Here is an 18,195-nt window from a genome sequence, read left to right on the forward strand (position 1 = left end):
TAGCTGCAAGCCAGCCCAGGACTAGTACTCCCCTCAAGGTCAGGGTTAAACGTAGCCAGCATCAAGGCCCGGTTCAGAGCCAACAACATAGCGATAACATCAACCCTGACACAAAAGATGTTGCTTCGTAGTCGGTGCATCCAGGCTGCTGCACCGTACCATTGCTAAGACTCACTGAAAATGGTATGCTTGATAACACAAAAAGGGAAGAGCTCACACCCGTCTCTGACATTTAGCATGAGACCCAAAGGGTGTGAAGTGGGGTTAGTGGGTCCCAGGGAGAAGCACACATTGTTGTGTTTGGTTTGCAACAGTGTTACACTATGGTGTGCGGAGTGTCTCTTACAGAGCACAAACACGGCTGGTAATAGCTTTGCAAACCAAAACGCAGGATAAGAACGGGAAGGATTAAACAGTGCAGACAATAGACCCCGACACACAGCACAACAAAAAAGAGTGTGCTGCTGTTGTGACACATTGACCCTTCGCAAGAACACAAATTTGAACTTAAACCTCGGACTGCACATTAACCGATGAGTGGATTCTTTAAAAGGCTCTCCTCTTGCTCTGCCTTTACAACAAGCCAAGACTGCTAATGATTTACTTAACACAGCACCCTTAGGTGTTTGGTACACTAATACCATCCACATGAACCCTCGTCATGATGAAACAACAAAAAAGGGGCGCTATTTGATTACACGGAGGCCAAACCGAGGGCGGATATCCTTTGCACGTGAGCTCCAACACGTCGCATCCAAATTAAACACTACTTTCGAACAGGTCGTACTCGCCAAGAGTCATCCCGTTTAAAAAGGGCAAGCAAAGGAACACAAGAGTGTGTTTGCTACATAAACACCCCTCGGCCATCTGTCGAGATGTTTTAAACAAACAACGAAGCTTTGCAAACACCTCAGACCCCCGAGACGTTAAGCAGCTGACAGCGCCCGGGTTATGGGTGTACTGTTTTCCACAGGACACCGCACTACAGACAGACGCCATACGAGTCGACGGGGTAAGTGGAGTCGGACGAGGCCAAAAGATAAATCCATGTTCAGCGAGACCTGTTGACAGTTGGTGCCTTGCACCCCCAGCCCTGGCTCTTCGTGAAAAAAAAAAAAAAAAAAAAAACACCCAGCAACCATCCATTAGACCGGGCCAAGACAGGAAGTGATACGCGGGGCTCGAGTATATTACACAATCACAGCATTCCATCAACGAACATTCTTCTGCTCCTGAATGTACCTACTGCTTTCAACCATTTCAAAACACAGCCATTAGACATACACATCTACCAAACTGCGGTGGACCAGCTTTCAGGCCAAACTCAAAGCGTAAAAGCGAAACACTGGGGTAGTCCTCCAGTAGTAAGCACCGCATGTATCCAAAGGTAAAACCCTGGTGGTCCACACAGCCACCTGTCCTCTGCCTCCAGCCCAAGACTCACCATTAGTGTACCGTGCTGCTGGTGACTGGCCTGCTGTCGTAGAGCTGCCACTTTGTCCCATGCTCCCACTCCTGTCCCAGCCTGCCCCTGCCTCTAGCTCTCCAGAGGCCTGCCGCCGGGAGGGCTACAGGAGGGACGCTAGAGGGGGAAAACTGGAGCCGTGAACAGCCCCAGCACTCCTGTAACCAAAGCTGCTTGCCTGCTGGCTGCCGTCGTTTATGCCCTCTCCCGTCTCAGTAGTCTCGCCCGCCCCTTCCCTTCCCTTGAGCCCTTGTGTTTTCCTCTCTCTCCCCCCCCCTCTTGTTCACCGTCTCCCTCCCTCTCTCTCTCTCTATCTCGCTGAACACACACGTATGTTCACTCAGCCCCTGGGTTGTTTGGTCCCTCCCATGTCGGAGGCCTGACTTCATGTAGGAGGAACGCCGTTAAGACACTCGCGCATGCCTGTCATTCCTAAGAGCGCCAGATATTCATCAAGGGCAAAGTTCACCACAGGGAGGCTCTGAGGGTTGGCTGGTCCAGTCAACAGCCAGCGGATGGGTAAGGCAAACCCTTACCACTGCGCCTGCCCCCACCCCCACACACACACACACACCCGCTCGCAATGCACTATTCCCCAAAGCTGTTGCGCAGGCTTCAGCGAGAAGGTGGGACGGCCTTTAAACGGGTGAGGTAATTTGAGGAGGGGAAGGTGAGCCAGCGATAGAAGGTGGAGCCTGGTGCCAAAGAGCAGGAAGTGACATCGGCGTGGTGTCGAGTGACACTCCTGGGAGAAGCTCCGTGAGCACAGCACTTGATGAGTCAACAAGTGACAGTAGCATGTGATCCCGCTGTTTGGCAATAAACTGTTGCTTCAGACCGGTTTTGAAAACGTTAGAACATACTAAAACTCAGCAGTTGATTGTTGATCGCCAAACGGATAAAAAAATAAATAATAAGATAATTTGTTAAGATCCACAGATATATAGCAGTTTATCCGACGGATGTTCAAACATGCCTCTTCTGTAAAGAAAAACCTATTATTTCAGTAGAACCACACTATCACTCAAGCCATTGAGGTTGCCAATCCTAGTAAAAAGTAAATGCTTTCCCAAAAAGCAAAACGTGCTTCCTTAAAATCGATCTTCAATCAAGTAGTTAAATAACATGTTGCTGAATGATTTGCCAGACCTGAAGCTCTATTTATCACAGAGACAGGTCAGCCAGGCATCCGCACATTTCCATCTCTGTTCTGCTGCTTAAACTGGGGGTGAAAGTGAGTGGGAGTCAAGCCTCTTTCGCAAAGGGAGATAGTGTGGTAGTAGGGGGAAGGATTGCCGTGAGGATTTGCTAGCAGACTGGCTTGCTGATTCAAATAGGAGGCCTGCTTGAACCGTTCAGTTGAGCGCACACACACTACAGTATCATAACATTATTTATGTTGTGTTGTGTTTTAAAAAAGGGACAAGCATATGGATTTGTAGACTACACACACACACAAAAAAAAAAGGAGTAAGATTGCCACTGATAGTACGGTCATGAATGTGGTCAGCACAGGTACTGAATTATAAACAGCTTTATTTATAATGTAATTTAGATGCCTATGATGTGTTGCTAAATCGGATGAAAACACACAAAAGGTTTAGGCAATACTATTGAATTCAGTTGGCAGGTGGATCTGTCTAGCCCTAAGGCAAAGAGAAATCGCATACAAAACCATAATGAACATGTTCTAGCGATCTACCTTCAAGGGCAGAAAACAGATTCTACATGGCACATATCGATTTAAGGGCCTTTCCTTTTGGTTTGCTTGGGTAGCAGCCTGGTGTTAAGTCTACTAAAATGTCAGGAACATTGTGTCATACATTGTGAATGTCTGTTTTTCGAAAATGTTTGCATTGGATCTTTAAAGCAACGCATTTATATTTGGGCAAATATAATACGTTACGGACACACAATTTAAATTAGTGTAGGTAAATCTCTTGGTACAATATGCTTATGTACAACTCAGGCTCAGACACATTCCCCATGGGGAGTTGTAAAATACACACACACAAAATACTTTTGATGACTGCAGATGGATGAGGGGGACGTCAATTACATCATAACGTCTATAGTAATTTAGGAATATCGATATTGGACAAAAGATGTGGAGCCTAACTATTAGTAGTTAAGAGTGTAAAACATTTAACACACAGGCACTCCCAGGAGGAGTGCCTGTGTGCCTGTGTGTCAGTCAGTCCAACTACGATGGACTGACTGAATGACAGCACAATAGCCCTCAAAGATGACGTGGACAGTGATGTAGTGAATATATGAGAAGCAGTGTCATTAACTCAGGTAGAACTAGGCACTTCAGCTCCATTGCACCCTCTAGAGCACAATCAGGGCTAAGACTAAGAAAAGGCTGAAGGGAAAAATGAAAAGCGATCATTTATAGAAATTAAGAGCAAAGAAAAAAAAGCACCTCTGAGACCACCAAAGTAGAAAGAGTCAACCAATCACAACAAAGATAAACAAATTAAAAAAACTCAAACAGAAATGGGAATTATAATTAATTAAATGTACTTCCCTTTGTCCTTATTGAGTTAACCGTGTAATTAAATTCTCTTTTCCAACACTAAATGGGCAACATTAACACAACAATCAATGCAGGGGTCTTTCCCTGATTGTGTCAGTTTCACAGAGACCAGCATGACAGCCAAACTGTGTTGAGCGCCACCGCTTCATGACTCACTGAAAAAACAGAACCCTGCCTTTTCCTCAAATCACGGTCCGCCGACGTGCAAGAACAAGAATCAAGAAGCCGAAAATAGCAACAGGCCACCAGTATGGCAGTCATCGTGTTGTGAAACCCAAGTGTCAAAGAAATGCTCCATATCATGAGTGAAACTCTGGTTTATAACTCAGAACTACAAACTAGGCCTGCCACATCTCCCTGACAGAGATCAGGCATTGTACATTTGTATTTATCAAGCTAAAATCGTTCATAAAACATAGTCCCTCTACCGCATCCTCAAAAGACCAAACTGCTGAAGCCTCAAAGAGTCAAATTCCCTCTTCTTAAAAAGGTCTGAAAACACCAAGTCAAGCTCAAGCTAGCATTTTACACAAACAGTTCAAACCACCAAAAGGCTCAACACAAACATCCAGATACTGAGAGGGAGGGCTTACTCACGCATGTTTTCAGCTTGTACTGCCATTCCAGAAGTCCCTCGCCGTGGATCAAAGCAAAGAAAGAGCTAGCGTCGACTGAAACCACCACAGCGGGAAGGGAATCATAGAACCCAACCAGGGCCCGTGTGAGCGTGTGAAGGTTTGTAGTGAAATGTGAGAGGCGGGCGGTGGGAATGCAGCACCGCGTGACCTACAGGTGTGTCCTCGGAGAAGGAGAGGGGCTATCAGATAGCCCCAGTGTCAACAGCACAATGCGTCACCGCAAGGCCAACCCTAGCCCGGCTCCCACAGTCCCGTCGCCTCCCCGCTAGCCGTTCACACGATATAGGGCAACGGATACGGACATGCAACACACCTAGAGAAACCTCTGCAATAATAGACTTGAGTTATTTTTAGTTGTATGTCCCTACTGGATTAAGAGTCCCATAAGGAAGTGTGTAACCATCACGGCAGTGACGCCAAGGTGTGTCCATCTGCTGTTCATGAGGCAAGACAACGCTTAGCAGGTGGCGTTGTTTAGAGTCATTATATTAGGGATGTCAATGGCAAGCTTATTTTCCAAGTGTGAGGCTAGATGTATTAAACCTTAACTTGCTGCATTAAAACACCCTTCAGAGGAATGGCAACAGTTTTTTCAGTGTTTACTATTGCAATGAAGTACATGTCTCCGGATGTGCATACAGGGATCGGGAAGTGAGGCCCATTTCATAAAGTAAGAAATAGGCCCAAAAAAAATGCCCCGATTCCCATATCAGCTCTTTGAGCATGTAAATATACACTGTTAGAGAGTATGGATTTGCTTGTTCATTGATATGAACAAGCAAATCCCAAAAAGCCATAATTTGGCAGTGCCAACAAAATTTGGCTCTGCCAAATTATGGCAGTGTAATAATAAAACATGAAGGATTCCTACCTTGATTTTCCATTAGTGTCCCAAACACAGTAGTCCACAGCTCCTGAATGAGAAAGGAAAAATTGTTAATGAAATACTGATTAAAGTTCCTCAGAAGTGGCCGTATAATTACATTCTTTCCAGACAGACCGAACGTAGTTCCACTGAACTATGCATCAGGCCAACAGTCCTAGATCCAACATGGTGTTTAATGCTCCGTTGCTGGGCCAGGAGGACGGGCTTGTGTTCCCGATGCAGTCCAACCAGTCCGTGCTAGCTCATGATCCGTTTAAAAAAATGCATGGCTGCTCTGATGATTTTACATATTGAAGGCAGACGTATTACATTGATGGCAAGGTCTTACACTACAGTGCATGAGTTACTCTAGGAGTATGGCTTAATTATTAAAAGTGTGATATTAAAAATGAAACGCGATTAGAAAGTACGATTTTACATTGGTTAAGCATATAAATAAAACTATGATAGACCTTTCAACCAGGTATACACATACAAGAAAATAACATCCAATACCGCGCCCAACGCCACAGACAGTCTAAAGTTCACACAACATCTCGATTAAGATCATTTACAGAGACGTGTTGAAACGTAAAAGGCAATGTTGTTGTGCTTTGGCAGACTGGAGACGCACAGGCAAGTTCCTCAACCACAGCCTTTAAACCCAATAATAAAAACCTTATTTCGTAGAATCCAAATCACGAAAGACCATTAAAAAAGGACACATATCATATTAAAACAAATGAAAGGGCCAAAGTCTATTGGATAAAGTCAATGGCTTTTTGTGGTGTTAAATAGATGGGGAGTAACAATAGAGCCATCCGATCAAGCAAGGAATTTATTTTCAAAAAGCCCTAGCATTACTCACACAATCAAGTCTGTTTGTTACAAGTCTGATTTTTTAATTTTGATGCAATGCCACTTGAGATTTAATTATGCGTCCACGTTTGTATGCATAATGCGGTACTTTAGTAGCAGTCATTCTACTAGGATGTTTTCACCCCACCATTCATGTTGAGGATGTTTGTTGGCCTGGGTAAAACTAGGTCGGCAGTTAATGTTTGAAAACGAGCACTTGGAGGTAGATTCACATCCCCTCAATGCTGTTTACTTGCATTCCTTTGGCAAAGAAGGCCTCATTACAAGAAGGAGCATCCAATCAGAGAAAGCCGAATACCTTTGGGCACGTAAAATGCAGTTGGGTCCATTTCTAGTTCAATTTCATAAATCCGATTGCGTCGGATGAGAATAACAATTTACATACAGTCCCAGACAAAGAAAGGAGAGGCAAAGGAAGTGCATTCAATTCATTTAGACATTCTGCAGAGCTTAAGAGTGTGCAAAGAACATTCCTACTCCCTTACAACACTGGTGTCTCTGGTCTCCGGCACGCACGGAGCCACCAGGGCTGAGTATCACTGAGCATGCTATGCTATGCACGGTGAGGTTATAGAGAGTGCCGCCTGTGAGCAACACTGCCAAGCCGTTCCCATGCGATTAATGTCAACACGGCGAAAAGCTTGTTGAAATTCAAACGATAAGGCAGGCTTGCCATTGGTTGTGTGGAGTTGTGTTGTGCATGTGCAAGGAGGAGCGCACCGCAAAACGTTTTAAATTTCCCTTTGGAATGTAGAATCATGCAGAAGACGTGCAGGAGCAAGGTGAATGGCAACTGTATTTGTAAACACATCACAGATCTGAATTTGGACAATCAGCTTTCTCCATAATGTGCTGTCAACTCTCCAAAAATAATTCCAGATATGAAATCTTTAATAATAGAGCTTTAACCATTCTTAGAAAAGTGTACTCTTAACTGGTGCGAGTATGCGTGTTTTTAATTGTATTCCAATATCTGCAGTGAATTGTGATGTTACAAAACAGAAAACTGCATATTTTGCTCACACTGTACGTGTAAGAGCCCAACTACTAGGGCGAGAGATGAAAATAAGTAATAGCTAAATTATCTCTTTCTGCGCATTCGTTTCACACCCTTGTTGGAACCATTTCAATTTGCAACATTGCTATAAAAAAAGTATTTCAAAAGCAACTACAAGCAGTATAAATACTAGATATGTCTCCATGTTCACTACAGGATAACAATGGAAGATTACATTGGAGAAAATTTGTTGAAACCATTTGCCTAAATGCTAAATATTCCTGCTTAGCATAGTGTCCTGCACCAGTCATCGGCACAAGATACAGCGCCGAAGACTTTTGAGTCTGGTTATCTAGGCTCTGACGTTGGGACAATTCTCAATAAATGTTGCATCCACTTACATCTGCTGACAATCATTGGGGTCCTGACGATTCCCTGCAACAGTGCCCGGACGCTGGGCTGCTGGGGTTATCGCTGGCTCCAGATGGAATCCTCCGTTGCTGAGTGTTGACAGTAATCCTGTAACATGGACAAACATATGTGGATCACGATCAAACCATGTCAAACACATGCTCAAAGCCCACGCTAAATATTGGCCAACGCCAACAATTTTTTTTTTCCATAGGAAGTACTAGGCAGGTCTTGTCAATACCCCTTGGATGAATTCATAGCAACCAGGCGGTCCTGTGCGTTGGATTATAAATATTTGATGACGCGGATGAAAGAGACAATAAGCAATGAAAGGCTGTTAAATCAAAAGTAACAAGACAAGGGTTAGCCCAAAATAGAGTCAACTTAATTTGCACAGCCCACAACAAACGCCTAAGAAATAAAATGGCACTAGGTCCAAGGTTGACTTTCACAGGAAAAAGGCATGCCCACATTACAATGGTCCAACTGGTTTAGCAAGTGTACGGCTGTGATGTACAGGCAGCATATGCGCAGCAGCAGCACATATGCAAGCAAGCATCAGAGGCCAGGCTTATAAAACAGTAGCTACTGGAAGTAAAAAGGGAGGAAAATTCAATACACATGTAGCAATCAGCGATTCATGAATCAGATCAAAAATCAACTACTGAATTTGAAATTCAAGCCGGTGTATTATACAGTAGATGGGACGCAAAGTTTATGCCCAGTTCCCTTTTCAACCCTCAAATTATTTATTAGGTAGTAATCAGCACCACCGCAACTCTATTCTCTTCTCTGATTTCAGGGTGTGCGGTCACTTCCACTGCAAAAACAGGGACTCGTTAGTCGCTACTCTGAGCAGACAGGAAAAAGCAAACAGAGCACGGAGGTACAGTCCAACACTGTGTGTGCGTGTCTGCAAGTGAGCAGACGAAAGCTTCAAAGAACATGAGACGATGCAAGTCACAGCACAGTTCTTAGGGCTAGGAGAGACTACATAAACAACACACACACACACACACACACACACACACACACACACACACACACACACACACACACACACACACACACACACACACACACACACACACACACACACACACACACACACACACACACACACACACACACACAGAGAGAGAAAGGCTGCCTCTCTAGCTAGTTCAGAGCATGTCCGGATTACACATCACAGCTTTAGTGTTTTTCTTTGTGTTGCAACCTCACGTGGTCCCTTTCATGTAAGCAGAAAGAAGACAAAGCAAAAAGAAATAAAACGGAGGCAGACAGCAGGCAGACTTTCTGGTTTGGTGAGAAATTAGAATGTCCAACGGTGGAATGATGGTACATTACCCAAGTGCAATGAGTTTCTAATGTCATGTGTGCTGTGTAGTATACACTAGAAAAATTAAGATTGACCATTTTGACAGATCAAACACCAGCACATGTTAGGTGTACTGACAATGACCACAATGTGTCAAACTACCTCCTTGAAAGCTCTACGGGAGGAACGGAACGCAACTAAATAAATAGTTTGTTGACAAAGGTAGAGCCAAGGGAGCTGACAAGCATCAGAGAACAGCGAGAAGAGGAATCTCCACTTTCATTACGACAGTTGCAACATCGAAGGGATAAGATAAACGATTGACTCCATTATACACAAGTGCTGTTGGATCTTGTGCTGTTCAATCTTGAGCGATCGATGGATGGACCTAATGGACAAGACGACCCCACACACATACGGACAACTCCCACCATGCTGTAGCATTGTACAGCATAGCACACCGTTTTGAAATAAGCACTACTGCTAATCCCGCTGTGTTCAGCATTCAAACCCACTCATTAAGACCTTCCGATGTGCACGGCACAAACAGCCATTGTGTGAAGTTTCAGTCTGCAGGCATAGCATTCCCGAAACAGAGAACCAAACTTGTTCAGGAATGAACATTTAATATTACCGTAAACCCTGATAACGAAAAGAAAGTGAACCCAAGAGAGGCAGACAATTCTGTACTCTGTGCTCAGTTTGGTACTAAGTTATGGAATGTAAACACTGCTGTTATCATCCGATTTAATTGGTTGCTTCCGGGGTAAAAAGGAGACATGTATTGCCCAGGCGCTGGCCTACTTTGTTGTTAATTATGTATGCCATTTCCCCTACCAGGCTGATTTGTACAACACAAAGTGAAGAGTAGCCTACTTGATAATCTATTCAGATGGATGCTATAGTATAAAGGCTAAAGTTCATCCGCAGGGGTTGCCGCGATTTTACAAATGGATATGTACATATTTTATAATTTAAACAAAAAATACGCCTGTTTATTTGTTGTGGAAATGTTATGGCAAGTTTCAATGTTATAGCAAGTTGTAATAGTGCGCTGACGTACAAGGTCATGAGCCGATTACTCCATAAAATTTAAAAACAATTTCAAATGTCTTTATGGCTTTTCCCTTTCCATGTTGTCCAGGAGTAAAGCAAAACACCCTACTGAGACAGTACAGGGGCGTATGAGAATACCTTAGGATAATGAGGTACTGAAGAAACACAGGTACCTGTTGAAACAAGTAGAAGGGCTTGCTCTGACTGTACAGGAATGTGTGGAGAGGCTGGTGCGGTTGAAATCAGTTGACTAAAGAACGTGTGGGATGTATCGTGTACTTAAAACAGGATTGTATGGAGTGATAGGATGCAGTGTAGGATAGCAGTATAGGATGACAGTTGCTGGTACAGTGTTTGGAAGGTCTTTCACCAGGCCCACAATGAATAGACGAGCCCACTGATTCAACAGAATGCTCATTAAAACCACAAAAAAGCAATAAAAAGGCGTAACATATCTGCCTGTCGTCCAAACGACATGCGGGGAATATCGCCTATCAATAAACATCGACGTCGAGACTAAGTGCATTTACGCTTAACTAGTAGGATTTAAATCATAAACTTAGATAGTCCAAGATCACTTGTTTGGCGTTAGCTTGCCAATTTCAACAAGACAGGGTATCTAACATCCACGATGATGGCTGCTACATGATAAACCTTTTTCTTTCATAATTGTGATAACGTAAATAGTCGAATTCGTTCGAGCATAGCGTTAATCCTGATGTAGTCGCCAGCAACAGGTGGATATTCCAGTAAATTGTATCGTTAGCTTATGTTAGCCTATTTGGCTACTTCTAAACAGTGGTGGTTGTGTGTGTGTATATATATATATATTTATAACACAAATAAGCAACTCGGATAGGCAGTACTCACCCTTTAATAAGAAAATGACGTTCTCTCCAGCCCATGGACACACGGAGCAAAGGTTAGTCTGTAACTCTTAACGTGGATCCTAACGTGACACTTGACGAGTCGCTGATCTCCAATCACACGACCCAACACTGGCCTAGAAGGCGGAACTAGCCCCGCTAACCACCTTTAGCCCTCAATTCAGCCGCTCAACTTTTGAAAACTTAAAAGTTATGAAGTTCGATCATTTGAATCCCGTCCTACAATATACGAACCGAGGGAAAGTTTTTGAAAAATCAGTATTTGTTATGAAAGGTGTAACGGCTAATTCCGCATTAGGCAGATTATAACTGCGCATGCGCCGTTGTGTACAACACGTTTACCTGGCTCCTTCCTAAAGTGCGAGGCGTTAAACTACCAGCCTATCAACCTCGTCCTTCCCTTTTAATTTATATTTAGTTAGGGTAGGCGCAAAGCATATGACACATCAAATAGGATTGATACGTCATTTTTATTACCTACATAAATATCTGCGTTAATTTTAAATTTTATTTTTCAGAAACCACAAAACAAGTGATGGAATACTCTGACCTCTCCTGGTTATCTGCTGAACTGCATTGCTACTGCGCACACATTTCTCTCATGGCCCATGTGTTTCCCGTGGATGTAAATATTTGGCGTTGCCATGTGAATGAGGGTGTGTGTTTCTTTCGAATGCTCTCAGAAATTAGTTCCACGTAATTATTATGGTAATTGGTTCTTCTATGTTGCCCCACCTTTGCCTTATTAAGTGCAAGCTTGCCAGAGCAGATAAACAATATGGTTTCATCTCTGTATTACCTGCTTGAAATATGTTTATCAGATAAATATAGACCAACATAACTAATTGCAATGCAGACACAACAAATCCCTTTAGTTGGGGCTTGATAAATGTGCATAGATGCCAGCTCCCGATAGAAAAAATAATTTTCAATTCCTCAAGGGCAGAACAAGTATTTGTGCCTTTGTTTGGGAAGCAATCTGAAGTAAACAGACCTCTTAGAAAAGAAAGAGCTGGCGTGCGAATGGTAGCTACATTAATTCCCAGTCTGGAGCAGTTTTTTTGACATTCCCTGCAGTATTCGGCTCTACATAGGAGTAATTATAGGGCATCAAGGGGAATAGGCCACACAAAAGCCAGCCTCCACATGAACCTTTAGTGGTCTGGAATTATGTTCAAGACAAGGGTCACTCTCACTTTGTTATTCTCTCTCTCTCTCTCTCTCTCTCTCTCTCTCTCTCTCTCTCTCTCTCTCTCTCTCTCTCAAATTCTGTCACACGGTCTCTCTGCCCGCCCATCACTCGATTCCCACACTAAGATTGTCTAGCATTTATTAATCTAAACCTAATCTCTCAGTCACCCGCGATGGCCCGAGGGATTTCATGAGTTTGTATCTGTAACATTGACTTGGAGTAAGACATAACTTTTAATAAATTGCTAATTATCGATCCTTATAGTTGCGCCTGCCATTTCAGGTTCCTCTTCTTGTTTTTGTTTGTACCTAATGGACAATCCTTGTATGCTTGATTCCCCATCACGAACCCTTGCATAAAATGACCCTTGGCTCTTACAGGCAGCACCCACACCAAATTAGAAAAACAGTGAACAAATGGAGGAAGTATCTGTTTCTTAAAAAAGACTAGCTATAAATACGGTTGATATTCAGAACTTTGGGTGGTATTTCGCGAAGAACACAATACTTCCACATTTGGATTCGCCATGCCTATGTCTTCACGTTTATAAATAGTAGGGTTGGAACACAACCACTAACTCATAGCATGGACAAGCCATTTCATCCACCAATAGTAGACAGGAAAGGGAACGGCAGGTAAGAAGTCATACAGTTTGTCTGGCAGACGACCGACAGACATGTCTGTCGGTCGCCTGGACGTCATGTCCTTTTACTGGAAACATTTACCATCATTGTCTGAAATGCGCAGCTACTCTAAACTCAAAACAAATACTTGGTAATCCCATCATTTTATTAAGATGTATAAAGATACCCAGCATGCAACTTTGTTATTATGCTTGATTATTAGTGGGACTCATAATTGTTGGATTTAATAAGTAACTTTCATGAGCGAGAATTTAGAGCATGAGATGCCGGAATCCAGACTGGTTTTGGATGAATGCTCATCTTTGTTGACACAGACACTGTTTACATTAAATATGAGCCTTCTTTTAGTTTCACCCAAACTTTACACCAGCCATCATCAGGATAATGCAATCTTATGATGACTCATACTAACTAATGTAATGACCTTTCTGCAACTGCAAAACAATTTATGATATCCAATAGCCAAACTATTTTATCAATATTTTCCTTCACTGTTAATGTGGATAAAAAAATAACACAAAGCCAAGGTATTATGTTGAAGTTCAAGCGGGGCCAATTTCCCGAGCTATGTGTGTGTGTGTGTGTGTGTGTGTGTGTGTGTGTGTGTGTGTGTGTGTGTGTGTGTGTGTGTGTGTGTGTGTGTGTGTGTGTGTGTGTGTGTGTGTGTGTGTGTGTGTGTGTGTGTGTGTGTCTGCATATCATGCTAAATACTGATACACCACAATCAATCAAATAAAAAATCCACCGTTGGGCATTAGCACCAGGAATGAAGTTTGAATAACTGAGATCAAATCAAATTGTGGAAGCAGAACCCAGTGCTTTCTGTGTTTTTATACCCTGGATTGATTGACTGGCGCATGGGTGTGTTTTGATCTTCAGAAACCTCCTAGTTCAGATATGTTTCAATGGAGTTTAAACACTGTAGTAGGAACATAGTGCAGGTTTAAAAGGCTTCATGTTCAATGGAAAAGTCAAACCCAGGTTCTTCCCCGGCTGAGTACACATCAGCTACCGGTCATAATGACGCTGTGTGTACACATTGTCCGTCTAGAGCTTTACAGACAGACAGACAAACAGTCACCGCTCTGAATTTGACCCTGTGAAGAACTTCAGCCACCTTTGTGGAAAAAAGACCTCATGAAAAACAGACAGGAGGGCAAATAATGAAAAAAATAAAGTCTTTCTTGCAGCCCACCTGTCTGAACACAGCACTGCAGGTGACTAATGGTGGTGCACGGCCCGTCTTAGTGTCTGGGGAAGCACGGCTACTTACCGCCAATGAGCTGTATAAGCATGTTGTTCTCACAGACCGTTTGATCCTCATAGGCCGTAAAGCTGTTTGTTAAAAAAGGCCCGAAAACGTGGCTCTCCATCTCTGTCGCTTACTCACAAAGTGTGCGTGGGGTAGGGCCTACGGTGGAAACATGTGACCCGCGGGGTGGAATCTCCATTACCGTGGGGCCGTGTGATTGGAACACGTCTAAATAATACATCATTGTGCCTTTAGGTAATCTATGAACCCCGTGTTGCGCAACATTGTGTGGGGATGTGTGTGTGTGTGTGTGTGTGTGTGTGTGTGTGTGTGTGTGTGTGTGTGTGTGTGTGTGTGTGTGTGTGTGTGTGTGTGTGTGTGTTGTCATAGTCCAACATACATGTTGAATGGAAACTGTGTTTTCTCCTCACCCAAGAATGTTATGTGTCTATGTGTGTGTGTGTGTGTGTGTGTGTGTGTGTGTGTTTTGTTTGACAAGCTTTGGATTTGTCGCCACTGCTGGAGAAAAAGTCTGCCCATTCATTTTGAGACAAAGCCATTGTCCTGCACTGAGTTCTGAATAAACTATAGCTAAAGCGTAGCCATAAATAGACTCAAACCAACGCAGAAAAACACGTAAATAGACATAGACACGCACACGCTACTAAAACACATGGGCATAAACCCGCTTACACTCATCACATTTGTTTGTGTAATTTGGTTGAACACTTTATTACAAATCAAAGTATGCCCGCACACATGCATGCACACACATGCCAACACCCACATGAACATTAATGCAAACGCCCACGCACAAACACACACACACACACACACACACCCACACACACACACACACACACACACACACACACACACACACACACATACACACACACACATACACACACACACACACACACACACACACACACACACACACTGCCCATGTCGGGATGATCAACTGGCCCCTGAGGTTTCCTCCATGATTAAGCCGACACACACACACACACACACACACACACACACACACACACACACACACACACACACACACACACACACACACACGACCACGCAGTACAAACACTGCCCATGTTGAAGATGACCAATATGCCCCTAGGGTTTCCCCCATGATAAGACACACACACACACACACACACACACACACACACACACACGTCTGTGGTCCACACCCTTGGCTGATAACGTTTGCAGGTTATTTTTATAGCTTCACCATAGGACTTTGTTTTAAAAAGGGGAGGTTTGGAACACTGTATGTCGTCGCCCCACCACATCTGGACGATGTCCGATAAACCACGCGGCATGAAATCATACAAGATGCCCGTGGCTTGTTGTTAGCAGGTCAGCGTTGGGGGTTGAGGAGATCGATAAGCACAGGAAGTGAGCCGGTGTCTAAACTAACCTTGGAATCAGTGACAATAGGAACATATTCACAATGTAGGAAAAACGGCCACAATCAGTCTGCTCATTTGTATTTATGGTGTGTTCATCGAATATATCAAATAATGTGATAATGCCAAGGCTCCTCCTCCAAACCAATAAAAATGTTTGTAAGATATCCTCAATCATCACCATCCTTTGACAACTCACCGCCCCTACTTCTATTACTTCCCATAACAGATCGCAGAATGACATAATCTCCAGTATTCAACAAATCATAAGCGATTGTTGCCATATATAGAGCATTGAACTCTCAAAGGGGATCCTTGGAAAAACCCACACACAATTACAATTTCCCCTCTTTAATCTTCCTTCCCTTTCCATTCTTATCTCTTTGGCTGCTCAATGCTTTTCAAAGACTTCTCTATGACGTGGAGGCTATAGTCTCTTTGCCTGACCTCATAGCCGCCAAAGCCCCTCCAAGACAAGCCTCCTATATCGGATCTATGCTGTCTGCCCACACCTTGTCAAAACACCCTCTCCATACACAGTCCAGGCTGAGGTCAGAGGGGATTCCGTGGGGTTAATCAGGCTTATTATAGCCATCCTTATAGACACTACTAGGCACCGCTTTCACCTCAGGGTTAACTACAGGCTAGGGTGGTAAGCCACCATATGTTGATGTGGAAGCCATTTTAGAAAACTAAAAGAAATGAATTATTGTTGTTGGTTTTTTTGTTATTCGTTTACCTATTTGTTTATTATTGGCTTTGATATTTTTTTGCATTTTATTTTTTCATTTGATTATCTATTTATTAATGTTATGTTTCTTTATCTTTTCTATGTCATATGTCTCGGATGCCTTTAATTTTTATAACTTCGGAACAAGCTGAATCTATAGTTCTCCAGTAAACATATATCATACATATATCATTCTATACATCAAAGAGGCTCTCCAGATTCAACGTTGTATTGGTATTATAATTATCATTATTATACATTTTTACTTATTATTTATTTAGCTGAATTCTAATTCTAATTATATTTATAATAAGAATTATATTAATTTGATATTAGATACAATTATTATAAAGCATAATAATAATACTATAATTATTATTGTTGTTGTTATTATTATTATCCTCATCATTATCATTGTTATGATCATTATTATTATCACAAATGAAATGGTACCTGATAACCCTGTTCCAGTGTACTCTCTGATAAGCTGAATAAATGTATCACACAAGAGGCCATTGTGGCTCCAGTGAAAGGACTTGTTTGACATCCACTGGACGCACCGAGTGTTGTAAATTAGTTTGCTCAGAATGAACCGAGTAGCAGTGACCCTTCCCTTCCCAGCAAAGCAAACACAGGGCCGATTGCGTGCCTTCAGTCGCCTTCCAATATGATTAATGAACAACCTTTAGTTGTTCAGCGCCTGCTCTATCATCTCTTTCTTTTCTTCCCCTTCTTCTTCCCTTCTTCTTTCTCTCTTCAAGTTGTTGACCAGATTCTCTCATTCCTTCTGTGTTTCAAGGTTGTCTCTTTTTTATTTCCCCCTCTCCCTCTCCCCCCCTCCCCCTCTCTCTCTCTCTCTCTCTCTCTCTCTCTCTCTCTCTCTCTCTCTCTCTCTCTCTCTCTCTCTCTCTCTCTCTCTCTCCCTCTCACTTTATCATCATATCTAATCTATACTGTATATCTTACCCTGTCTCCCTAGGGGAGCGGTTGGCGGTGTGGGGGCGAACAGGAGCATACCTCCTGCTCTCCGACGAGGTCAACCTGCAGTGAACCAGTCATGAGTGAGAAATGACCCCAAGCAGAGTGTGAAAGAAAAAAAAGAAGAAGAAGAAGAAGAAGAAGAAAAGCACGTTCCGGCAGATGGAGCAGATCACAGTTCGTTGTGGAAACATTGTGTGCAACGGACCATTACCAACCACTGTGGCTCGGGTTGTTTAACTGTGTGCTCCTGCAACGCCAGATCATTCAACCGAAGGATTTTGCCACCCCACTATCTCATGGGTCAATGACTAAGTCAAAAGGTTTACTACAGGAGGATCACAGCAGGTCCCGGGAACAGTTTAGTCAGCGAGTGAGACTCACACTTTATAAGATAAAGATAAATGATAAATCGTTTATAATCGTAATTTGAGAATGACGTACAAATGGGTGAGATGTGACCTTTCACCAGATCTCATATAACTGTATATTATGAGTATCATAGTAATACTTTCTCCAGACTTTCTCTTGCGACCCTTTTACATTGCTACTCGATGATAGCGTGGGCATTTCGGGATCTCATGCAGTCAGCAACCAAGCACATAGTTATGCATTCATGAAGCTATTTAAAGCACTCTGAGGGTAATGCCTCTCTTCCACCCAAGCTCTTTCAAACACAGGTGACGTGTCATGCAAGCAAGGGGACATCCAGAGCATCAGCAACAGCTAGGAGTTTACTGCTCAAAGACACATTTTGGGCACCAACAGTTGAAGCAGAGTCCTGAGAGCAACCTTTCCACATTTCGGCCGGCCCCATTGTTGAGCTGAGGCATGAGAGATTATAAAGTAGCTTTTGTTGTGATCATTTTGTTTTGCTCTTCCTCTAGCTAGGCTAAGATAGGGTCATGATTTGTAGCTTTATACCA

General features: G+C 43.0%; 1 protein-coding gene across 1 annotated transcript in view; it reads right to left on the minus strand.

Annotated features, from left to right (window-relative positions):
- Positions 1–11,338, minus strand: part of LOC130375315 (phosphatase and actin regulator 4A-like) — a 31,763-nt gene extending 20,425 nt beyond the window's left edge. Inside the window, 3 exon segments of the mRNA XM_056582141.1 lie at positions 5,514–5,556; positions 7,785–7,902; positions 11,042–11,338. Of these exon segments, the coding sequence (XP_056438116.1) occupies positions 5,514–5,526 (13 nt within the window). The 5' untranslated portion in view covers positions 5,527–5,556; positions 7,785–7,902; positions 11,042–11,338.
- Positions 11,339–18,195: the final 6,857 nt, after the last annotated feature.

This window comes from Gadus chalcogrammus, chromosome 22 (genome assembly GCF_026213295.1).
Source record: "Gadus chalcogrammus isolate NIFS_2021 chromosome 22, NIFS_Gcha_1.0, whole genome shotgun sequence".
Lineage (NCBI taxonomy): Eukaryota > Metazoa > Chordata > Actinopteri > Gadiformes > Gadidae > Gadus > Gadus chalcogrammus.